Source organism: Heterodontus francisci, chromosome 3, assembly GCF_036365525.1.
Source record: "Heterodontus francisci isolate sHetFra1 chromosome 3, sHetFra1.hap1, whole genome shotgun sequence".
Lineage (NCBI taxonomy): Eukaryota > Metazoa > Chordata > Chondrichthyes > Heterodontiformes > Heterodontidae > Heterodontus > Heterodontus francisci.
Genome location: NC_090373.1, coordinates 33,359,226 through 33,385,303, shown reverse-complemented (window position 1 = coordinate 33,385,303; position 26,078 = coordinate 33,359,226). Strand labels below are relative to the sequence as shown.

General features: G+C 44.5%; 1 protein-coding gene across 1 annotated transcript in view; it reads left to right on the top strand.

Annotated features, from left to right (window-relative positions):
* The window catches only part of kcnq5a (potassium voltage-gated channel, KQT-like subfamily, member 5a), a 138,691-nt gene that overhangs the window by 28,115 nt on the left and 84,498 nt on the right, over window positions 1-26,078 (top strand). The window contains 1 exon segment of the mRNA XM_068028417.1: window positions 1,389-1,515. Coding sequence (XP_067884518.1) covers window positions 1,389-1,515 — 127 coding nt within the window.

The following is a 26,078-nucleotide window of genomic DNA, read 5'->3' as shown; positions in this document are numbered from 1 at the left end:
AAAGTGAGTGTTTAACCCTTTATATGCTATAATCATAAAAGAACCAATCAGACAGGTTTTCTTGAGTTTAAACAAGAATGAGGTTAGTTTATTGTACTTAAAACCAAAATCCGATCTAAGTAAAATAATCAACTACACTCTAACTTACTCACACACACACAAGAATCACACACACACACACACACACACACAAATAGGTTACAGAGTGGAGAAGAATAAATTAGTTAGGTTAGAGTCGGGAACAATAAAAAGAATATACAGTCTGTGGAGTCTGGTAATTCAGTTGTCTTCCAGCTGAACTCAGTGGTCCTGAAATTTCTGGCTGGTAGAGATGGCCAATTGGTTCAGGGTTTTCCTGGAGACAGTGATGCAGATGGTTTTCTTCCTGGGGTCTCTATCTGCAACAATGATAGGCTTGGATGTTTGCAGTCAGCAGGCCGGGTTCCAACTTGTAGGATGGCCTGGACAGATAGACAGATAGAGGGAGAGAGAGAGAGGACTTGGACCCTTCACTGGTCAAAATCAAGTGCTTGTCTGCCTGTACAGAGAAGGGCAACTAGTTTCACACAGATGGAGAGTCTGTCACATGATGTCCCAGTGTATTGTCTCTTCTGCAACTTAACTGGATCATGTATAAGCATTCCAATCTCTTAGGGTCCCATTGTTCCAGGATTATCCTTTGAGTGGCTCGTCTCCACCAGTGTTAATGTTCCAAGATTGCCTTTAATGTCTTGTTAATTAAGGCAGGGCCTGGTAATCCATTCCAAAATTCTCACCATCGTTCTGGATGAGGACTAACATTTGTCTCCACCTCGATACCTTGGAATGTAAGGTATTTCGATGCAAATTGTGGTGGCCATTTTAGCTGCTAGCAGTGGTCTTTTATCAGGTTTTTCTGTCTCCTGATTCTTTTTAATGGTTAATTCAGGTTTCCAAATGATGGATTTAAAAAATTATCATTCGGCATAATACATGTTCATGGCAATATTAATACATATTACATTATCCATTTCCTATTAGATTTATTGGTGACTATCTTATATTTTGGCCCCTAATTTTGGACTCCTCCACAAGTAGAAGCATTTTCCCTGTGTCTATACTATCAAATCCCTTTAGGATTTTAAAGACCTTTGTCAGGTCACCTCTTTATCTTCTCTTTCTAGAGAAAAGAGTGTTTGAGGTTTGTGGCTGGTGGCAGCTTTTGTTTATTATTTTATTAATGATAGAGAATGATAGACCTATGCTAACTGTATGAATTCTTCCCACATTTATGAATCTAGCCCTATTACTGCTGTTCATTAAGGTGAATATTCTCCCATCAACAGCTGGCTCTGTTTTTAACAGCAACTGGGAGTTGCTGCTGATTTTGTTCTGCATTCCTCTGGCAGGAGTTTGTGATGATCGTGGTGCTTGGCCTGGAGTTCATCATACGGATCTGGGCAGCAGGCTGCTGCTGTCGGTATCGTGGGTGGATGGGGCGCATTCGCTACGCCAGGAAGCCATTCTCTGTCATCGGTAAGTGGCAGCCTGAGTGAGAAGGAGGCAGAGTTTAGGAAAAGGAGCTGTGCATTCAGATGAGGGTTAACGGCCCAAACACCAGGAGCACCACAGGGCTGGGGTACTGACCCTACACCCCCTGTCAAGTGAGATTTCACTTTGGGATTGCAATCACAGATATATCCCTGTTTTCTAATACACCTTCTATATTATTTATGGGGTGAAACAATTTGTGGGAGTTTGCTGTGCACAAATTGGCTGCTGTATTTCCCTACTTTACAACAGTGACTTCAGTTTAAAACTACTTCATTGGCTGTGAAGCATTTTGGAAGTCCTGAGGTTGTGGAAGGCCCTATATACATGCAAGTCTCTCCTCGTTGCCGCAGATTGCAAAGCCACTGCAGCAACAAATCTATTCTTTTTTTGCAGATCTCATGTGAATCAAAGAACTGTGTACATTTGAAATGAGCCCAGAAACAGTTGGGGTTCAGAAACAGTCTGTTGGGTTTATTTGCTCTTTAAATAAACTTTAACAAAAGGATAAACATTTTAAATTTAAATATGTACACCCTGGGTCTTGGAAATGGGGTCACACTTTGGCCTGTGTATTATGCTGTATATTGCATAGTCTCCCCTATGCGTAATGCTGCATATTAGACACTCTACACGGAGTGTTCTGCTGTATATTACACGCTCTGACCTGTGTGTTATGCTGTATATTACACACTCTGAAATGTGTTTTTCGCTATATACTGCATACACTGACCGGGGTGCTAGGCTGTATATTATACACTCCTACCTGTGTATTATGCTGTATATTACACACTTTGATCTGGGTGTTATGCCGTACGTTACACATTCTGGCATGTGTGTTATGCTGCATATTACACACTCAGACCTGTGTATTATGCTGTATATTTCATTCTCTGACCTGTGTTATACTGTATACGACACACTGACCTGCGTTTTGTGATGTATACTGCAGACTCTGACTTGGGTTTTATGCTCTATATTACACAGTCACCCCAAGTATTATGCTGCATATTACATGCTCAGATCTGTGTATGATACTTTATACCAGACAGCTGACTGGGGTGTTATGCTGTATATTACACACTTTGTCCTGTGTATTCTGCTGTATATTACACACTAAGCTGTGCATTATGCAGTATACAACAGACTCTGACCTGGATGTTAAGTTCCATATTACACACACTGCCCTGTGTAGTATGTTGTATACTACACACTCTGACCTGTGTGTTATGTTGTAGATTACACACTCTGACCTGTGAGTTATGCTCTATATTACACACTTGGAACTGTAATGCTATATATTACATACTCTGACCTGTGTATTATGCTATATATTACACTTTATGACATGTGCACATGCTGCATATTACACACTGACCTGTGTGTCATGCGGTATATTAGACACTCTACACTGTGTTATGCCCTATATTACACACTCTGACATGTGTATTATGGTGTACGCTACACATTCTGACCTGGCCTGGCTGTTTTGCTATATACTGCATACACTGACCTGGGTGTTCTGTTGTATATAACACACTCTGACTTGGATGTTATGCTGTATATAACACACTCTGTTCCAGGTATTATGCTGTATATTACACACTCTGACATATGTGTTATGCTGCATATTACACACTCTGATCTGTGTATTATACTGTATACCAGACACTCTGACCTGATAAGTTTTAGAGGACCTACTACCTCATGTCCATAAACGAATTCAAATGGACTAAAACCGTTAAACTCATGAGGTGAAGTCCTAGTGGCAAACCAAACAAATTCTAGACCAGGGTTGACCTACCTTTTCGCGTGGGGGCCACATCACAATTTTGGTCTTACAAGGGGGGCCAGTGAGACAATTTTGGAAAGATAAAGGCATTAAATGTTATCTTACTATTAATCAAAACAGCAGCAAATGTACATTTTTGTGAAGAAGCTTTAAATAAGAAGACTAATTTATTGACTTACTTTCTCTTCACTATGTTCGATGCTGATTGAGTGAGAAACCTTTCTTAAAAGAGATGGCTAATGAGGTAGTAGATGCGTTAATTTTTCAATTTTTCAAAATTCGCTCGATTCTGGAAAGGTTTCATCAGACTAGAAAATAGCAAATATAACCCGTCTATTCAAGAAGGCGGGGAGGCAGAAAACAGGAAACTATAGGCCAGCTAGCTTGATGTCTATCATGGGGAAAGTGTTAGAATTGATCATTAAGGAGCCTATAGCTGGGCACTTAGAAAAACTCAATCGGGAATAGTCAGCATGGCTTTGTGAAAGGGAAATCATGTTTAACCAATTTATTGGAGTTCTTTGAAGGGGTAACGTGTGCCGTGGATAAAGGGGAGCCCATGGACGTACTGTAATTGGATTTCTAAAAGGCACTTGACAAGGTGCCACATAAAAGGTTATTGCACAAAGTAGGAGTTCATGGGGTAGTGGGTAACATATTAGCATGGATAGAAGATTGGTTGACTGGCAGAAGACAGAGAGTATGCATAAATGGATGGCAGGAGGTAATGAGTGGAGTCCCACAGGGGTCTGTGCTGGGGCCTCAGCTTTTTACAATTTATATCAATGACTTAGATGAGGGGAGCAATGACATGGTAGCTAAATTTGCAGATGACACAAAGATAGGTAGGAAAGTAAGTTGTGAAGAGGACATAAGGAGCTGGCAGACCGATATAGATAGGTTGAGTGAGTGGGCAAAAGATCTGGCAGATGAAGTAAAATGTGGAAAATGTGAAGTTATTCACTTTGGCAGGAAGAGTAAAAAAACAGTATTTTTTAAACAGGAAACAACTGCAGAATTCCGAGGTGCAGAGGGATCTAGGTATTCTAGTGCATGAGTCAGCAAAAGTTAGTATTCAGATACAGCAAGTAATCAACAAGACTAATGGAATGCAATCCTTTATTACAAAAGGAATTGAAAATAAAAGTAAGGATGTTATGCTTCAGTTATACAGGGCATTGGTGAGACCACATCTCGAATACTGTGTGCAGTTTTGGTCTCCTTATTTAAGGAAAGATGTGAATGCATTGGAGGTGGTTCAGAGGAGGTTTACTAGATTGATAGCTGGAACGAGCAAGTTGTCTTATGAGGAAAGGTTGGACAGACTGGGCTTGTTTTCACTGGAGTTTAGAAGAGTGAGGAGAGACTTGACTGAGGTATATAAGATCCTGAACGGTCTTGACAAGGTGGATGTGGAAATGCTGTTTCCTCTTGTGGGGGAGCCCAGAACTTGGGGGCACTGTTTTAAAGTTAGGGGGCGCCCTTTTAGGACAAAGATGAGGAGAAATTTTTTTCTCTCAGAGGATTGTGTGACTTTGGAACTCTGCCTCAGAAGGTGGTGGAGGCAGGGTCATTGAATAATTTTAAGGCGAGGGTAGATAGATTCTTGTTAGGCAAGGGAAGCAGTGGTTAGCAGGGGTAGATGGGAGTGTGGAATTCAAGACACACAGAACAGCCATGATCTTATTGATTGGCGGAGCAGGCTAGAGGGGCCGAATGGCCTGCTTCTGCTCCTAATTCATATGGCCATGTGCTCGTTTTATTTTTGCTTGCACAAGTAGTCAAGGTTTGCCCGTTGTTATGTAGGTTTCCATTTTCTGTAAAAAAAAAAAAATTGAGAATCTATATTTTAAAACTGAAGAGGCTGAACTTTGTGGTTGTATTTAAAAGAAGTTGCCAGATGATTTGGACTGAATGTAAACAAGTTTTACTGGAAGGCACCTGTTTGCAAAGGACCCAATCAGGGGTTGTGTTTCAACCTGAAGAGCTATTTGTTTATTGACAAGTCAGGTTTTATGGCTGTCATAGGACTTGCCTCTGGAAAGGTTTTTGTTTTATTTTGTTAAAAAGCCAGTGGGTGTTTGGCCAAAAGCAGAAAGACGTTTGCTTCCTGAATTGCCAGGAGAACAGAAGATCCAGCCAGCCCATCTTTCTCTTGAAAAGAAATTCCTGTGTCAAGTGTGGTTTCCTGTTGCCTGCTGTATTGACGAAATCCTGAATGTTTGCAGAAACCTTGCATCTTTGAAAGAATTTTGCACGAACGTGTGAGAATTGAAACCTTTGTTGCTGCACACCTGATGTATGCCTTCTGTAGCTGCATCTCTTGAAAGCCTACCTAGACTGTTCATCAATATGGCCTGAAAAGAACTGTTTTAGAAAGATTCCTAGCGGCAGCCACCTATTCACCTTTTGGGATACCTCACCAAACAAAGGACTTCCATACCTTTTCTTTGGTCTAAGCTTTTTGTTATTCATTCTATTTCTTTGCAACAGCTGTAAACAAAAATCTGTTTTTTTTCCCCAGTTAACCGGTTGTGCATGTATGTGTGTGAGTGTGAGGGCTAGGATAAAAAAAGGGACTTTAATATTTTAATTGCCGTGTATGTTTTCTTTATTATTGGTTAAGACTTAGTTTGTAATAAGCACATAGTTTTGTTTTTTATCAAAGAAACCTAGCTGATGTGCTTTATTCTGGAGAAAAATAGAATATCTGATTGATTGTTTCACTAAGTGGGAAAATGTAAATATATGTTGTGACCTGTGGAGAGGTGGGACTGAATTAACAGTGCACTCTTCCCGCCTCGGTCGTAACACTGCACATTTTTTGTAGCGATGCGGAGTATTCCAGATAGAGGGCATTCTGTCAGAAGTAATCTTGATCACTCTCTTTCACTCTCTCTCTCTGCCCCCTCTCTCTTTCTCTCTGCCCCTCTCTCTCTCTGCCACCCTCTCACTATGTCTGTCCCCCTTTTTCTCTCTCTCCCTCTCTGTTGCCCCGTCCCCTTTCTCGCTCTCTGTCCCCCTCTTTCTCTATCCCCATTTTTCTCTCTCTCTCTCTGTCCCCCTTTTTCTCTCCCCCCTTTCTCTCTCTCTGTCCTGGCCTCTCTGTCCCCCTTTCTCTGTCTCTGTCCCCCTCTTTCTCTCTCTTTCTATCCCCCTTTCTCTCTCTCTCTCTCGCTCTCTCTGTCCCCCTCTCTCTCTCTTCTCTGTCTCTCACTCTCTGACAGTTGCAGAGAGCGGGAACAGTCAGCAGATAGTTGATCATTTTTTAAAAATCTCAAGTCAGTTTCACAGCTGACAGTTGCTGACATCGGGAACAGCTGTTTCCCAACTTCGGACTGTTATACCCAAATTACCCAAAACTTGCTGAAAAATTTAGACAGAAAATTGGAACCTTGATCCGACTGAATCTCTTTCGGTAACCTATATCTATTAAATAACTGGGTTAACTTCTGTACCACTACCTTAGCAGAAATTGTTCCCAAGTGAATGACCTCTGGGAACTGAGTAGCTGAATCCATGATAGTCAGTATGTATTGGTGTCCCGCTTTTGTTTTTAGTAAAGGTCCTACACAGTCTACCAACACCCGACCAAATGGTTCCCCAAAAACTGGTATGGGAATTAGAGGTGCTGATTTTATGGCAGGTTGCAGTTTTCCCAAAATCTGACACATATGGCACGTTTTACAAAACTGAACCACATCCTTGGAAAGACCTGGCCAGTAAAAATGTCAACTTATACGTGATTGGGTCTTTCGGTTCCCCACATGTCCCACTATAGGAATTTCATGGCCTATCCTTAATATTTCCCTGCGATACTTGGGCGGTACCACTATCTGGTGAACTACTGTCCATTCTTCAACAGCTGGTCTGTGAGGAGGTCTCCACTTCCTCCTCAGAATCCCATTTTAATATAGTAACCTTCCGGAACTATTTTTACTTCAGCTTCAGTTAGAGCCACTTTAGTTAACTCTGGATCGGCTTGCTGAGCCTTGATCAGAGAAGACTTACTGAACATTTCCTGCTGATTATCCAAATCCCCAAAGAAAATTTCAGATATGCAACTGTCTGTCTGTGGTGCCAATTTTACTTCTGACAATAGAACTTGTTTAGCCATTGCTCAGGTCACTACACATGAAGGAAAAACTCCAGGAACAGTTTCCTGTAACTCTACTGTTACTTTGACTTCACTTGGTCTTTCCGTGACTACTGGAGAAGCTACTACCTTTGCTCCAGCCAAATCATTCCCCAGGAGTATGTCAATTCCATCTACAGGCAAACTATGGACAACTCCTACAGTTACCGTTCCAGACATTAGAGGCTGAATTTTATGAGCCTCCCGATGTCGGGTTCATGGCAGGTGGCCAGAAAATACTTCCAGGAAACACCCGCCACGGGCCTCGCGCCATAAGGCCCCGCCCCATTTTACCAGCGGCGGCGAGGCCTCGGGGCGGCCTGCTGCCACTCGGTGGTGGAGCCTTAGTTTAAATATTTAACTAAATTATAATGAATGAATAATGCCTTACATTGTAGCGACGACCATCCCATGCCGATATTCCGGGTGGTGGCTGGAATTTCCACACCTTCGAATCTCCGTTCAGAGATCCGAGGCATAACACTGGTAGGGAGGGGGGAGGAGTGAGGTTTTCGGGGTGGGAGGGGGGAGCGGGGAAAACTCTTCCTCTTGGTTACGGGGTGGTGGGAAGGGGTTGAGAGTCAAAGGATATAAAGTTTGGGGGGGAAAGTTCGGGATCTGAATAAATGCTTTTTTTGGAGGGAGAGGGCAATTTATATATCGATTACTCCTGGGGGGGTGGTGTGAGAGGCGATTCAAAGTTGAATTAAAATGTTATTTTTATTTCCTGGAGACTGGGACCTTTAAAAATTTGAATGTCACTGAAGGGTTTGAAGAACTTTAAAAATGCGCCAGTGCCTGCGCAGTGTAGCCAGACGCCATTGCCAGGGATCGCCCCCTCGACGTCATCGGGGGCAGGAGGTCCGCCCCCTCCATGGCACACTTTTTGAAGCTCACCACTGAGAATGGCAGCAAGCTATTAAAATGCAGCCCTAGGTCAGATGCCGTGTGTACCTGACACAAAGGTATGGGTATATACTCCCTGCCGATACCTGTCACTAAAACCTGTGCACCCTGGTGGAAAAGTTATGCCATTCCCCAGCAAAGGAGTTTGGTTGGCTCCTGTATCACTAAGTATAACTACAGGTTTACCTGCCTCACTTGAGGGATAAGAAGTTACTTTTCCTTTAAACAAGAATTCAGGCATTTTGCTCACGTCCCCCGCACTCTCAGTAGTTTTTGTACTTGGCCTTGCAGCTGCAGTCAGAGCTACACCTGATCCATCATACTCTCGGTCAGGGCCTCTTTCTGTACATTGGCCTTGTGCACCCCAATAAGTTCCATGGGTTTACCCCACAACTTCCAGCATTCTGCACAAAGGTGTCCCACCTTGTGGCAATGGTAACACTTAGGCTTTCGGACCTCACTTCCACCCTCAGCATCTTCCTTTCTGGCCTGAGGAGGAGATCCCAGGGCATTCCCAGCTGTCCTTTCTTGTCCCCGGCTACTTGCCTTCCGTTCACCCTCCCGCCTTCTATCCTTCTCAGGTTTGGGGGGTGATGGACAAAGGGTTTTGGCTTGTAAACAAGCTCGTAATCATCAGCAATCTCAGTTGCCTGTCTGGCTATTGAAACTTTCTGGTTCTCTACATGGTTTCTTACTAACGGAGAGTGTGAATTTTTAAGTTATTCCAGGAGAATTATTTCCCAAAGTTTCTCATATGTGGCCTCTATCTTTAGTCCTCGCATCCACAATCAAAATTAGTTTGATTTGCCCTCTCAAATTCTATATAAGTCTGCCCCGGCTGTCTCCGGAGGTTCCGAAATTTCTTCCGATATGCTTCCGGGACTAACTCAAAAGCAGCGAGGATAGCCTTTTTTGCCATCTCATAATCTGCAGAAGTCTCCTCAGAAAGCATGGCATGAACTTCATGAGCTCTGCCTATCAACCTGCTTTGAGCAGTGTCCAACTTTTTTCTTCATCTGTTAAGCTATCTTTTCAAAAGAAATGAAAAATGCCACTACATTCCTTTCCTCAAACCTTGGGAGGGCTTGTACAAATTTAAACAGCTCTCCACTGGGTCCTGGGCTGGGTTCAGTTCTTTCCTCACCAAAATTTTCACTGGAGTCAAGGCCATCCCTAGTTCCAGCCTTTTAATTCAAATTCCCTGCCTTCTCTTTCTGTTTCTCTTTCTCTTTCCTTTGTCCTTTCCTCTCTTTCAAGTTCAAGTTTCTTCATTGTCAATTCTCTTTCCTGGTCAAGCTCAAGTTTTTTCATTTTTTTTTCCTGTTCAAGCTCAAGCTGATTCATCTATAACTGAATTTTAGCTAATTCAACTGAACTACCATCTGGATTGCCTTTTCTTCTTCCAATTGCAAATCCTGTTCCAATACTTCAATTATGTATGCTTTCTTCGCTCCTTGTTTTAACTCTAATACCAATTTTGCTGCCAATGCTATTAGCTTAACCTTGGTTAAATGTCTCAAACCACTGAGATAAGTCCTGCTTCTCCAGAATGGTCATATGTAGCAACTGACAAAGACATTCTGGTAATGTAAACTTTAGTCTAATGCACAAGAAACCTGGTTTTTCCTGTTCCTTTTCTCAATTATTATTACCCCGCTTAGAATTGCACGTCGTCAGCTTTGGGTTATCCCGCAGAGTCCCCAATTATATGTTACAACTGAGATGGGAGGACTGCACTTTATTTTCTAGTTCCACTTCTCCACGTGTCACAATGTATATTTACCCAGTTACCGATATGGTCAATCATATAATCTACTCTTCATCCTGAATAAAATACACCAACTAGGTTTCTTTAACAAACAACAAAATTATCAGTGTATTATAAAACAATACTTATCCAGTAACAAAGCAAAGAATTATCAGACAGATTGAAATATGGAAGTTCCCTTTTACCTTAGCCTTTCACACATACACTCATGTTGGTTAACTGAAGCGTAAAGAAATTTTCTCTGCAGAGCTTTTACAGAAAAAAACACAAAAAGAACACTTTGGCCAAATACTTGTTCATTCTTGAAGAAAACGGATGAGCTAGATTGTGTCCCAAAATGGTACACAGTCTGGTGTCCGAGAACACATAGATCACAGGGATCTTTTCTAGAGCAGTTCTTTTCAGGCGGCATCGAGAATTAATCTGATAGGTTTTTCCACCCTCTCAGGAGAAATGCAGCATCAGGGGTTGTAGCTCTCACACACACTGAACTCCCAGGGCTTTTCAAAGAAGTGAAGAAAGACATGAGCTGCGTGTTTCTCTCTTGGCAGGCTGACCTCCAAATAACTCAAAACGGTCCACAACCTAACCAGAAAGTCAAAACAATACCCCAAAAGTGACCTCCTGACCATCATAAATCTTGACATGTCACTCCACTTGTAAACATCTTCCCCAAGTCACCCCAGGTTTCTGTTGTTTATTGAGCTTAAGGCGTGTGACTTCTAGTAAAGATTGTTTTCAAACAAGACCTCGCGGTGTCCTTTGTAAAAAAAAAATCCATGGAGTCTTTTCAGTTTACTCAAATAAACCAATGTCCACAACTCTAAAATACAAATCCTCAAAAACAATTTTACAAATAGAAGCACTTTCATCGCAAGACCAACACAACTGGGGAACTCCAACTGCTCTGACTGGGCTCAATCAGCATGTGCTCCAGAATATACTGAATTTCCTCCCGAATTGAGTCAGTTTCCTGGGACCTAGGTGATAGGGATTTTGTTTTATGGAAGTGGTTTCTTTTACATCCACATCGTGTAGGGTTAGAGTTGTGCACCATGATTTGTCCCGGCATGTCCCTTTAAATGCTGTGAGCAGCTTTGTTAGGTCTCCTCTCTGTTCTGCGTTTAAATAGGAGAGTACGGTGTCTAATTTCCCTAACATTTCAGTGTTAGCTAACCAGACGATAGAGAATCCTCCAGGATTTCCTCTAATTCGTCCTCACTGTCCATTTCACCCTCCTCTTTCCTGACTGCCTGTCAGACTTGTGCTTGTTTGTCCCCTTCCTGGCTGTGATACCATGTTAACGTATTGATGTGGCACAGCCTTTGATTTTTTCTACGATCTGGGATGTCAATTATATAATTCACCTGGCTAATTCTCATTCCTACTCTGTACGGGCCGCTGAACCAGGCTTTCAATTCTCCCTGTATTGGTAATAGCACGAACACATGGTCTCTGGGCTGAAATGTTCTGGTCTTGGCATGTTTATCCACTTGCCTTTTCATAGCTGTCTGGGGGATTTTTAGGTGTTCCTGAGCCACCGCACAGGCTCTCGTGAGCCGTTCTCCGAACATGGAGATGTAGTCTAACAGGGAAGATTCTGCTCTGTGCCCCAAAAACCTCTGCTTGATTAGTTTTAGAGGATCTCTCAGCTCATGTCCATAAACTATTTCAAAGGGACTAAAGCCAGTGGACTCATTGGGCTGGATTTTATTAGTGCGCCACGCTTCACGGCGGCCCACTGTGGAAATGTCGCCACACAGCCCCCACGATATTACACCGATTATTTGTAAATAAACAAGTATGATATGGAGGCCCTACCCCAACCCCTCAATGGTCATTTAATTGGCCCTCATTGACAAAACTCACTTTATTCCCTACCCAAACTGTTCCCCACAACCTTCTATCATTTGCCCTTCAACCCCTTCCCAACATCCCCATAACCAATAAACAGTGTTTACCCCACTCCCCCACCCCTCCCACCCTGAAAAGTTTATTCCTGCCCCCTCCCCACCAGGTTCTCGCCTCGGAACTCTGCCGCCTGCAGCTAAATTTATTTATATATCGTTATTTTTAATTTAAATATTTAGATGAAGGGTCTGCCACCATGCAGTGGGTGGTGGGGCTGCACCGAGGTTCCCCCACCACCGGTAATATGCAGCGGGCCCTTCTCGACGTTGGGGGTCGAGGCGGGCCCCTCCCCACTGAATTGTACCGGCCCCCCGCTGCGACCCATGGTGGCGAAGGGCTGGTAAAATTCAGCCTATTGGGTGAGTCTCTGGTAGCAACAGAAGAAATCCCAGCCGTTTGTCCTAGTCATGGGGGTCCTCATAGCAGTATACCCTGATTATTGTCTTTAGGATCTGGTGGTACCACTCCAAAGCCCCTTGTGAATGTGCGTGGTAGACTGAGGATTTTATTGGGTTATGCCCACATTGCCCATGACCTTTTGAAACATACTGGACATAAAATTTGTGCCCTGATCTGACTGGATCTCAGCAGGCAGCCCATAATGGGTGAAGAATTGGATTGGCCCCTCCACCACTACCTTGGCAGAGATAATTCTTCGAGGGATAGCCTCGGGAAATAGAGTAGCCACATCCATAATGGTGAGAAGATAGTGGTAGCCCCCTTTTTTTGGCAGGGGTCCCACACAATCAACCAGCACTCTGCTTAATGGTTCCCCAAAAGGCAATATGGGAATTAGGGGTGCAGGTTTTATTGCAGAGGCTTCCTCACAGCCTGGCATGTGTGGAAAGTCTTACCGAACTCCACCACATCCTTGTGGAGTTATGGCAGTGAAAATGATGTGGGCTTGGGTTTTTCTGACACTGACACATTCAGCCATTGGAATCTCGTGGGCTATTCTCAGTATTTCCCTATGGTAACTCGACAGCACCACTACCTGGTGAACACTGTTCACTCTTGTTCTGCAGGTCTGTGAAGAGGTCTCCACTTCCTCATCAGCACCTCATCCTTTAAACAGTACCACTCTGGAACTCCCTCTGCTTCATCTTCAGTTTGTGCAGTCTGTGCTAACATTTTTAACCCTGGGTCGGCATGCTGAGCCTTGACCAAGGAAGACCTGTTTAACCCATCCTTTGGGTGCTGTAACGTCCCAAAGAAGGTTTCAGATAGCCAGACAGTTGGGTCATCTGCCTGAAGTGCCATTTCTGCCTCCTCTGATGGAGCTTGTTTGGCCATGGACTGAGTCACCACACAATCAGGGAAAAGCCCAGGGAGCTTTTCCTGTAACTGCTCTGTCTCCCTGTCCTCTCTCGGCCTTTCTAAACCCACTGAGGAAGCTACCACCTTCGCCCCTGCCAGATCATTACCCAGGAGCAGGTTGACCCCGTCCATAGGTGAACTAGGGACAATCCCCACGGTTACCAGTCCTGAAACAAGGTCGCACTCCAGATGCACCCAGTATAAAGGTATGGACATATACTTTCCTCCAATACCAATACTCCTCCAAAGGTCATGCCTTTTCCCAGCAGAAGGGATTGTGTGGCCCCTGTATCGCTAAGTATGACTGTGGGCTTACTTGCCTCACTCGGAGAATGGGGGTCACTTTTCCTCTGAACACAAAATCCTGGTAATTCTCAGGGATTTTGTTATGTTTTCCCGCACTGTCAGCGGTAGGTTTACTGGGTTTTACTGCCGCAGTTAAAGCCACAGCCTGGTCTGCTGTGCATTCCATCAGGGTCCCTTTTCCAGCCCTGGTCTGCTGTACCCTGACTAAACCTATGGGTTTTCCCCGTAACATCCAGCAGTCAGCTTGAAGGTGACCTGCCTTGTTACAATGGAAACATACAGGCTTCCGGGCATCACTCCTGTTCTCAGCACATTCCTTTTTGGCCTAAGCAAGGCCCCCTGTGTTTCCAGCTCTCCCTTCTCACTCATGGCTGTTCATTCTCCTATCAACGTCCCATCTTCTAGCCTTTTCAGATTTTTGGAGGTTACTAGGGAAGAGTTTCCTTGGGGCAAGGGCTTGTGAACCAGTGTATAATTATCAACCAGGATTGCTGCCTGCCTGGCTCTTGGAACCATTTGTTCATCCACGTGTATTTTTATGGAAAGTGGAGTTTTTGAACTCCTCGAGGAGGATCACCTCTCTGAGATTTTCATAGGTGGATTCTATCTTAAGTCCCAGTACCCATCGGTCAAAAGTGAGTTGCTTAACCCTTTCGAACTCAATGTAAGCTTGTTTCGGTTGCTTTCGGAGGGTTCAGAAATTTTGTCGGTATTCCTCCGGTACTAGCTCATATGCCCTCATAGCATTTTTAGTCAGCTCATAGTCTGATGAACTCTCATCAGGCAATAGTGAATAAACCTCATGGGCTTTGCAATAACACTGTCCAGCTGTCTATTGGCCACTTTAACTGTTTTGCAGACTTTTCAAAACAGATGAAAAATGTTTCCACATCCACCTCATTGAACTTTGTTTCAACGAGGAGAACATTAAGAGCTCAGCACCCGGTCCTGAGCTAGGGGTAACTCCCTCACTCGCAGTGCCTTCACTGGTTGTTTTGGGTCTTCCCCTAGTTAGTTCAAGCTGCCTTAACTCCCTTTCCTCCTTCTTTTGAAAAGCCCTTTCTTTCTCCCTTTCCTGGAATTCTAATTCTAGTCTCCTCTGTTCTAGCTGTATCTTAGCTAATGTTACTTTGTCTGTTTCTGATTGTGTGCCTGTCTCCGGTTCTGCAGTATCAATTTTAAACTGGTTGGTCACAAGTTTTAGGACTTCAGGCTTCCTAGCTTATGGACGGATAGTAATCTCTAACTGCCCAGCTACATTCCTCAACTCATCAGCTGATAGGGATTTTAACCTGGTCCAAGTTACTTCACTCTGTTCTAGGAAGTTACTGGCCTCTAATGTGGACAATTTAGTACTCTAGCACTGAAAACAACAAGAAAACCTTTATTAAGGTTTTAAAATATTGCTAGGGATCAATCTGGTTTCCCGGTTCCAATTTCCCAATTGGCTTTGCGATCGATGCAGGTGTGAGCCCCCAAATTTCTGCTATGGTTAAGTGAGGAGGGGTTGAAGGGCTTACCTTTTTTTCCCTGTCCTTGTTTGACAACAACAGGTTTTATTGTTTTTTTAAAGTGGTTGTGCTGTCGAATTCAGTAGGTGTTTGGTTCTTGTTATGATCATAGCAAGTAATCAATCGGGTAGGTTTTCCTGAGTCTGTTCCCCTCTGCCTGTTCCCCACAGCCAGTTCTCCTCTGCCAGTTTCTCTCTGTCTTTCTCCCTCTGACAGTTTGTCTCTGCCTGTTCCCCTCTGTTTATTCCCCTCTGTTCCCCATCGTGTCTTCCCCTCTGAATGTTGCACTCTGACTGTTCCATTCTGTTTCTCTCTGGCTCTTTCTCTCTGTCTGTTCTGCTCTGTCTGCTTCCCACGGTCTGTTCCACTCTGTTCTCCTCTGTCTGTTCCCATCTGTTCTCTTTCTGCTCCCCTCTGCCTGTTCCCCTCTGCCTGTTCCCCTCTGCCTGTTCCCCTCTCCTGTTTCCCTCTGACTGTTCGCCTCTGACCGTTCCCTCTGACTATTCCCCTCTGACTGTTCCCCATTGTCTGTTCCACTCTGGGTTCTGATGAAAGGTCGCTGACCTGAAACGTTAACTCTGCGTCTCTCTCCTCAGATGCTGCCAGGCCTGCTGAGTATTTCCAGCACTTACTATTTTTATGTCGGTTCCGCTCTGTCGGTTCCCCCTCCTGCTCGTTCCCCCTCCTGCCTGCTCCCCTCTGGCTGTTTCGCTCTCTCTGTTGTGCTCAGTGGTGGGGATTTTATTTTAATTCTGGGAGACTATAAATCGTCATTTAGAAACACACGGATTAATCAAGGGCAGTCAGATGGATTTATTAAGGGAAGTGCGTGTCTGATTAGCTTGATTGAATTTTTTGAGGAGGTAACAAGGTGGCTCGATGAGGTAATTCATTTGATGTAGTCTGCATGGATTTCAGCAAGGCATTTGACAAGGTTCCACATGGCAGATTGGTCAAAATAGTAAGAGCCCTTGGGATCCAAGGCAAAGTGGCAAGTTGGATCCCAAATTGGCTCAGAGGTAGGAAGCAAAGGGTAATGGTCAATGGGTATTATTATGACTGGAAGGCTGTTTCCAGTGGAGTTCCACAGGAGTCAGCACTCGGTCCCCTGCTTTTCATATTATATATCAATGGTTTAGAATTAAATGTAGGGAGTAAGTATAAGTCTGCTGTTGATACAAAAACTGGTTGTCTGGTTGATAGTGAGGAACAAAGCCATAGATTGAAGGAAGTTGTCAATGGACTGGTCAGGTGGGCAGAAAATAGATCCTTCAATGGAATTCAATACAAACATACAAATTAGGGGCAAGAGTAGGCCTCAACTCTACTTTCCTGTCTCCCCCCTATATCATTTGACTCCCTTTTCAGTCAAGAGTCTACCTAACTCAGCCTTAAAAATATTCAATGACCCTGCCTCCACTGCTCTCTGGGGAAGAGAATTCCACAGAATAACAACCCCCGAGAGAAAATAATTCTCCTCATCTCCATCTTAAATGGGAGACCCCTTATTTTTAAACTGTGTCCCCGGGTTCTATTCTCCCCAACAAGGAGAAACACCCTCTCAGCATCCACCCTGTCAAGTCCCTTCAAGATCTTACATGTTTCAATAGTTATGTTTCAATACGTTTCAATCTGGAAAAGTTTAAGATAATGCATTGGGAAGGGCAAGCAATGGGAATAAATGGTGGGATACTGAGAAGTGTAGAGGAACAGAAGGATCTTGTGGTGCAAGTACACAGATTCCTGAAGGTAGCAGGACAGGTAGATAATATGGTTGAGAAGACATACAGGATACTTTCCTATATTAACTGAGGAACAGAATATAAGAGCAGGGAGATTATGCAAAAACTGGTTAGGCTGTAGCTAGAGTACTGTTCTGGCCATCACATTAAAGGAAGGATGTGATCACGGTAGAGAGGTAGTTTCCGAGGATGTTGCCTGGACTGGAGAATTTTAGCTATGAGGAATGTTTGGATACACTGGGGTTGGCTTTGGAACAGGAAAGGCTAAGGGGAGATTCAGTTGAGATGTATAAAATTGAGGGGCCTGAATAGAGTGGGTAGGTAGGGCCTATTTCCTTTAGCAGAAAGATAAATAACTAGGGGGCATAGATTTAAAGTATTTGGCAGAAGGATTAGAGGGGAGTTGAGGAGAATGTTTTCACCCAGAGGGTGGTGGGGGTCTGCAACTCACTGCCTTAAAGGGTGGTAGAGGCAGAAAGCCTCATCGCATTTAAAAATACTGGGATATGTACTTGAACTGCTGTAACCTGTAGGGTTATGGACCAAGAATTAGAAAGTGGGATTAGGCTGGATAGTTCTTTTCAGCTGGCACAGAATTAATGGGCCAAATGTCCTCCATCCATGCCATAGATTTTCTGTGTTTCTATGTTTTCTATGTTCTATCTTTCTATGTCCGTTTCCCACTATCTTCTCCCCTCCTGCCTGCTCCCCTCCTGCCTGCTCCCCTCTGCCAAAGTCGCAAATGACATCCCATGTGACTGTGACAAAGGTAAACTATCCCTCCTTGTCCTCCTTGATCTTTCCGCAGCCTTTGAGACTGTTGACCACACCATTCTCCTCCAATGTCTCTCTTGCTTCAGTCAGCTGGGTGGGACTGTTCTCACCTGGTTCCACACTTACCTATCCAGACATAGGCAATGGTTTCTCTTTCCCCTCCCACACCTTTACCTCTGGTGTCCCTCAAGAATCTATCCTTGGCCCCTTCCTATTTCTCATTTACATGCTGACTTACGGCAACATCATCCAAAAACACAGCGTCCGTTTCCACATGTACACTGCGGACACCCAGCTCTACCTCACCACCACCCCTCTCGACCCTTTCACTGTCTAGTATTTGTCACATTGCTTGTCCGCCATCCAGTACTGGATGAGTAGAAATTTCCACTGTCTAAATATTGGGAAGACCGAAGCCATTATCTTCTATCCCCGTCACAAACTCCGTTCCCTAGCTACTGACTCCATCCCTCTCCTTGGCAACTGTCTGAGACTAAACCAGTCTGTTCGTAATCCTGGTCTTATACTTGACCCTCAGATGAGCTTCAAACCACATATCCTGTCCATCACCAAGACTGCCTATTTCCACCATCGTAATAGCACCCGAATCGGTCCCTACCTCAACTCGTCTGCTACTGAAACCCTCATCCATGCTTTTATGACCTCAAGACTTGACTGTTCCAATGCTCTGCTAGCCGGCCTTTTAGCCTCCACCCTCCATAACCTTGAGCTCATTTAAAACATAACCATATCCGAACTGGCACAAAGTCCTACTCACTCGTCACCCCTGTGCTCCCAGTGTGGCGATGCCTCAAATTTCAAATTCTCCCCCTTCTTTTCAAATCCCTCCATATTCTCACCCTCCTTTATCTTTATACCCTCTTTGACCAACCTTTTCGTCATCTTCCCTAATATCTCCTTATGTGGCTCAGTGTCAAATTTTGTTTGGCAACGGTCCAGTGAATGCCTTTGGGCCATTTTGTTACATGGAGGCATTATATAAATACAAGTTGTTGTTGTTGTAATCCAATCCACATATCCTTCTAGTCCTATCTCCCTCATGTACTTATCTAGCTTCACCTTCAATGGCATAATTTCAAATCTTTAAATAATGTTAGACTGAAATAATACTTGAGATTCAGTTTAAAACAGGAGACAGTCACTTCCAGCTTTCTCCCTGTGAAGTGCTGCAAATTTACTCACAGACGATGCTTGTGTATGTGCTCACTGGGAGACTGAGCTCCAAGTCATTGTTGACTCCTTCACCAAAGCATACAAGAGGATGGGCCTTACTTTCAACACCCAGAAAACGAAGGTTCTTTTCCAACCCGCTCCCATTGCACAACAGCATCCTCTGTCGATCAGGATCCATGGCAAGACCCTGGAAAATGTGGACCAATTTTCATATCTCAAGAGTTTCCTGTCAACAAAGGCAGACAGCTTAGCCTTCGGCTGACTGAGGAAGAGAGTATTCGAGGATCAAGACCTCAAACCCGGAACTAAGGTCATGATGTACCGAGCAACAGTGATCCCTGCGCTCCTATATGCTTCAGAGACTTGGACAATCTACAGTAGGCACCTCAAGGCACTGGAACAATACCATCAATGCTGTCTCCGCAAAATCTTCCACATTCTTTTGCAGGATAGGCGGTCTAATGTCAGCATCCTCTCCCAAGCCAACATTCCCAGCATCGAGGTGCTAATCTCCCAAACCCAGCTTCGGTGGGCAGGCCACGTCACTCGCATGCCTGACACCCAGGTCCCAAAGCAACTGCTCTACTCTGAACTTCACCACAGCAAGAGACTCCCAGGAGAACAGAGGAAAGTCTTTATGGATGTTCTCAAAGCCTCCCTGAAGAGATCCAACGTCCCCACTGATTCATGGGAGCCCCTGGCCCGCGACGGCATCGAAATGGAGAAGCCGCATTCAGGAAGGCAGCGAGCACCTGAGAGACTCCAACGGGAGAACATTGAGGCCAAGTTCAGGCAACAGAGGAGTGCACTGTCCCCCATGTAACTCATCTACTTGATCCTTCAAACACTACCTGGCCCACATGTGGTAGAGTCTGCAGACTGCACATCAGACTCATTAGCCATCCTTAAAACACACAGAACTGGAGTGGAAGCAAGTGCTGCTTGATCCTGATGGACAACCTACAGACAGATATTATTAGTCAAAGTTTTCACAGTGAGATAAATCTGACCCTCAGTGAGTAATGAGGAGTTAAACTGACCCGCTTGGATGAATAATTAATATTTTTAGCAGCTGCTCGGGTGACACCAGGTCAATAAATCTGGCACTGAAAAAGGGATTGTATAAATGAAATACAAAACAATTTACTGTAATGAAAATTATCCTTCTCATTACATTAATTCAATGAGATTTAGAAAGAACAGATGAGGGTGAATTGACTTTTAAGCATGAGCTTCCTCTCTTACTAGTGAACGTAATTTACCACAATATCTCACATCAATAGTACCCTGGCATCAGCATACCAGGACCCAATTTAATAGAAATGTTCAAAATTAGAGGAGTTTTGATAGATTGGGAGAAACTGGCAGGAGGGTTGGTAACCAAAGGACACAGATTTAAGGCAATCAGAGAGATGATCAGAATTTTTATATGAAGCAAGTTGTTGTATTTGGAATCCACTGCCTGAAAGGGGGGTGAAAACAGATTCAATAGTAACTTTCAAAAAGGAATTGGATAAATACTTGGAAAGAAGACATTTTTGCTGGGCGATGGGGGAAAAAGCAGGAGGGTGTGATTAAATGGATAGCTCTACCAAAGAGCTGGCACATGCACAATGGGCCAAATAGCCTCCTCCTGTGCTGTAAGATTCTGTGGCTGCAAGGTTCGGCTCTATAGCGCCACTGGAGCTGGCACTACGGAAATTGGAGGCCCTCAAAATAGAGCACACAGCAGTTCTGGTTGCTTCCGGCATGGCCTGCACCGTGCCCCCTGCTGGGAAGGATGTCTGCAAACTTGAACAATGCAGGTCCATTGAACGCCCTGTGTTAGCCACTCACTCATGCAAATCACCACCCCCATGCCCAAAAATGAGGGCAAACCAATTTTTAGTCCTTTGACACTGTGAGCGAGTGAGTAATGGAGGCTGGTTTTAAGTGACTTTATTCTGCAGGATGATTCCACTCTGCCAAGCTCCTGTGGGCTTCATCGAGTCAACAACACTGGTTGGACAGATTCTGGAAGGTTTCATCACATGGCATCCTTCCTCCAACTGCCCCACCCCCATTGTCCCACTATTGGTCACCCAACCTGTCCATCTTCCAGCTCATTGCTTTCCAACAGCCAATGGGAATGGACCTTTGTGGGGAATTTTAACCTGCCAGAGTGGGTGTGTGTCTGTGTGGACAGGCAGTTCAACAGCTGAAATTACTAGTGTGTCAGGAAGACTGGTAGGAATCTGACAACTTCCACCTTTAACCTGAGCACATTCTTCAGCCCATGGGAAACCCCTGTGGGACAGGCAGGTCTTGCATTTAAATATGTTAAATGCTCATTAAGTGTAGTTATAACCCAGGATTGGGACTTCAACTGCCAGCGCACAGGTTTCCCAAGCTGTGTGAGTCTTGTCAGTTTCAACAAGGTGAGAGCACAGCAGGAATTGACGAGGCTGAGTAATTGACAAGTTGGAAATGCTTTAAATACTGAGTTGTGGCTGCTGATTCCGGTAAGGAGCCCAGACAATGGTGCCCAGGGAAGGTACAACAGAAGTCACATGTGCACCATGTTGTCATTGAGCAAACAATCAGGATGCTGAGGATGTGATTCAGGTGCCTGGACAGATCTGGGGGCACCCTTCAGTGTGCATCAGCCAGGGTTTCCAGAATGGTAGGGCAGTATCTTCCAGACTTAGAAAACCTCAGGTGGGACCATTTGTAGAGAGTTACTGTGAGGGATGGGTGTGGCATTGCAATAAGATGAAGGTGAGTGTCAGTGGTTACAGGTCAGACGGGGATGTGAGGTGGAGTCTCAACAGAGAGGGATGGGTACACCTGCAAGGTGTGTTGGGTATGAGGAGTGACATTCAAGAGAGGCAGAGTGTGGTCGTTTGCTGTCCTTATTAGATCATTGAACCTCTTGCAACACTGTATCCAGGAGCAAGGTACCACACTCCTGCTGCTGACCTCCTCAGCCACTTCCAACCATGCTGGCTTGTTTTTTGAGGCTGCCATCTTCCTCCTATCTGCAGAAAACAGAACCTTCCTGCAGGCCCTTACAACCCACTGTATCATGACCAGGGATGTCTCAGAGAAGCATGCTGCTGCCTTGCCACGTTGAGCTTCTGTCTGTGAAGTTCCTGGCTCTGTCATAACTCTTCTACAATGTATTAATTCTGACCCTCGCAGGGTCCCTTTAAATGTTGGAGCTCAGATAGACTGATGCAGGTCGACATCACATTTGCCCACTCTAATTGGTCAGGAAACCCGGAGGTCAGATGCAAATGCAGTGGCTGGGTTAAAAAGCCATTGACAATCATGGCGCTCAAACTTCCAGGTTTCCCGCATGCTGCCAGCTTCCCTGTTGTCAGCGGGTCTGTAAGTTAAAACTTCAGCCCTTTGTTGCCCAATTGACAGTCAAGAATCATCCAATCAAACAGCCTTTTCTCCCATCATCAATATAACAGAATAGACTTAAACCAACAGTCCAATGTTTAACTTTCAAGGACAGCATCTTGTGATGCACAGATTTGAACTGTGCTTCTGAATGTGTTACTATTCCTTGTATCAAGATGTTATTAATGGAGATGTTCAGGTTTTCAATCAATCTTCATCAGTAGAGACAGCTCAAAGTCAAAATTCAATGGCTGCATCAATCAAGAGTAAATGGGGATTCTTCCTAAATGAACTATTTGGAAAGGCTAAACCAGACCGTAAAGTATCTCCAGTTACCGTTTGCAAATACACTGAAGTAAAAATAAAGCATTTTCCATCCTGGAACTTTCAAACAAAAAAAGATTTACTTGGAACTAATAACATCCATTGTAGCTCCTTGTCACACCACTGCAGGTCAGGGGTCGATGCCTGTGATGATACTAAGGGGCTGGTTTGGAGTAAATGTCCACCCCACCTGGCAGTGGATGGAAATAGATTCAGGGCATTCCCAGGATGTCCCATTGGATGGAAATAGATTTGGGGCACTCCCAGTATCTACCAATGTTTGGAAATTTATTCAGGACGTTCCGGGGATCTCACAATGGATGGAAATAGATTTGGGGCACTCCCACCGTTTCCCAATGGATGAGACTCTGTCGGAAAGGAGGCGCCAAAAAAGCAGCCATGAAACCTGGCACCAACAGACAAGAAAAGCATGTGGGAAAAGTGAAACATAACCAGGAACTGCTGGGTTAACATGGCAAGAAAATAGGAAGCTGAAAGAGTAAAGGTACATCAGGTGAACCAAGTTTCAGGTGAGCCCTGTTTCAGCCACCTGTTGAGTTAATGGCAAACTCACTCCTCTGATGATCACCTCTCCTCCTCTTTCAGATGTAGTCTGGCTTGCTCTGAATTGCCAGGTAGTGTTTTAACAGTAGCTGAGTTAGTGAAATTTGTGGGTAGGTTGAATTCCGCGCATGTGTAAGCCCCAGAGAATGTCTGTCGAGGTGGCTGGCAGGCGTCGATTGTTGGCTGGCAGGCGTCGATTGTTGGCTCCCTCGAACATATGTTTTGGGATAGTAGTAAATCTACCTGTTATCTTCAATCACTTATATTGTGATCAATCATTAACCAGCCCATTGCATGCTCATGACACCAAGGTCTGACTGCAGTTGACCACATGAGTCGAGATGTTGTATTACAACAAAACTGTAGTTGCATTTTTAAAATGTTGCAGTAAAAAATAATGCGTAGTAGCATTAAATAAATATTCCATGAAATTCATTGTCAGCAGTACATTAACATAATAGAAAGTTGGCTTTTTCGTGTAAGTGAAATATTATATAAGGACAAAAACGCAATTCAGTCAAAGTGGTTTCACAGAATTAAGCACAATCCATCTCCGTCTTGAACTGTGCACAGAGGGAGAGAGAGAGACATTTATATTGTGCAATATGACATCAGCTCTCACAAGATAACTATCTCAGGAACCAGTACATAGTATTCACAGTACAGAAACAGGTCATTCAACCCAACACCATCTGTGATCAGTACTGTGTAACTCACATGATATTGCCAGTCACTCACTTGCACAGATAGTCATTAAATTTTAGAATGTCCCATAATATTAACTTCAAAATGGAAATAGAAAAGAGAGATAAACAATCGGTGGATCTCTGAGTAGTTGGCCACCACTTGTGGGATCTTTCTCTCTCGTTTAATATCTTCCCATCCTTTTATTAATTATTGTCATTTTCTTTAACAAGTGAAGTCGAGAGTGGGAAGGTGACAGGATAATGTTTCAATGTTCATTTGGAAAGTTTAGTTTGGTTGTGAACCACTCCGATATTAGACACAGAACTAATTCCTTCTCCAATCTGAACCCTGCAATTCCTATCAGTTAACCAGCATTCCACTCAGGCAGCAGCTTCCTGCCCTGCTGACCCATCATTCCTGCCCACTATGGCTTAGAGTCAGGCCTCGATTCAGGGAATGAAGCCTGAGACTATAAGGGGTCCACTCATCATCCTGGCCCCGGATTGGCCTCTCGCCCATCAGTCCCTGGTAAAACTGAGGCTTAGCATTTAGTCATAACTAACATCAGACTGACTGGTCTGTAGTTAACCGCCTTGGCAGCAAGTTCAGAATGATGCACCACTGTGAGCAGCAGTGGAAGCTGAGGGCTTGGTGTAAGGACCACCTGGAGGTTGGGGGAGCACCTGTAGGTGGGGTGGGAGTGGGGGAATTGGATGAAGTGGACGGAAGTTGGGGAGTGAAGGTGGGGGTTAGATTAGATTAGATTAGAGATACAGCACTGAAACAGGCCCTTCGGCCCACCGAGTCTGTGCCGAACATCAGCCACCCATTTATACTAATCCTACACTAATCCCATATTCCTACCAAACATCTCCACCTGTTCCTATATTTCCCTACCACCTACCTATACTAGTGACAATTTATAATGGCCAATTTACCTATCAACCTGCAAGTCTTTTGGCTTGTGGGAGGAAACCGGAGCACCCGGAGAAAACCCACGCAGACACAGGGAGAACTTGCAAACTCCACACAGGCAGTACCCGGAATCGAACCCGGGTCCCTGGAGCTGTGAGGCTGCAATGCTAACCACTGCGCCACTGTGCCGGAAGTGGGATTGGGTGAGACTGGGTGGGATTGGAGGCAGGGGGAGGGTGTGTGGGAGTCGGGATGGAGAGGAGTGGAGACGGGGGTGAGGGGGAGTAAGGGGTGGGGGTTGTATTTGGGGGGGGTGGAACAGTCCTCGTTGAATCTTGTCCACAAGCACAGATACACTGGCAGTTCCTTCAAAAATCAGGACTGAGCACATCAAAAGAATGGGCAATAAATGCTGGCTTTGCCCGCATCCCAAGAATGAATAATTAAATACACACAGGGATGGCTGGCATTTATCCAGCATGTGGGGAAACAATGGTAATTACTTATAAAAGGACGCAACCTGCAGCCTGCGATCCATCGTGAGATCTCAAATTGCAGATGCATCATTTTCACATCAGCAGTGATTTAAAATGTGCGGCACAGCACACAGCAATTTTGCTGCAAACTTTGGAGTAAGCATATTTCTTCGACAAGCTGCATTTGAAATATAACTGGGTTTAGAAGGACTAACAAGGCAAAGGAATATACAATGGATGGTAGGACCCTAGGAAGTACAGAGGGTCAGAGGGACCTTGGTGCACTTGTCCATAGATCACTGAAGGCAGCAGCCTGGGTAGATAAGGTGTTTAGGAAGGCATATGGGATACTTGCCTTTATTAGCCGAGGCATAGATTATAGGAGCAGGGAGGTTATGATGGAGCTGTATAAAACGCTAGTTAGGTCACAGCTGGAGTACTGTGTACAGTTCTGGGCACCACATTATAGGAAGGATGTGATTGCACTGGAGAGGGTGCAGAGGAGAGTCACCAGGATGTTGCCTGGGCCGGAGCATTTCAGCTATGAAGAAAGACTGGATAGGCTAAGGTTGTTTTCCTTAGAGCAGAGAAGGCTGAGAGGAGACCTGATTGAGATATGCAAAATTATTAGGGGCATAGATAAGGTAGATAGGAAGAGACTTTTTCCCTCAGCAGAGGAGTCAATAACAAGGGGGCATAGATTTAAGGTAAGGGACAGGAGATTTAGAGGGGATTTGAGGAAAAAATTTTCACCCAGAGGGTGTTTGGAATCTGGAATGCACTGCCTGAAGGGGTGGCAGAGGCAGAAACCCTCAACATTTAAGAGGTATTTAGATGAG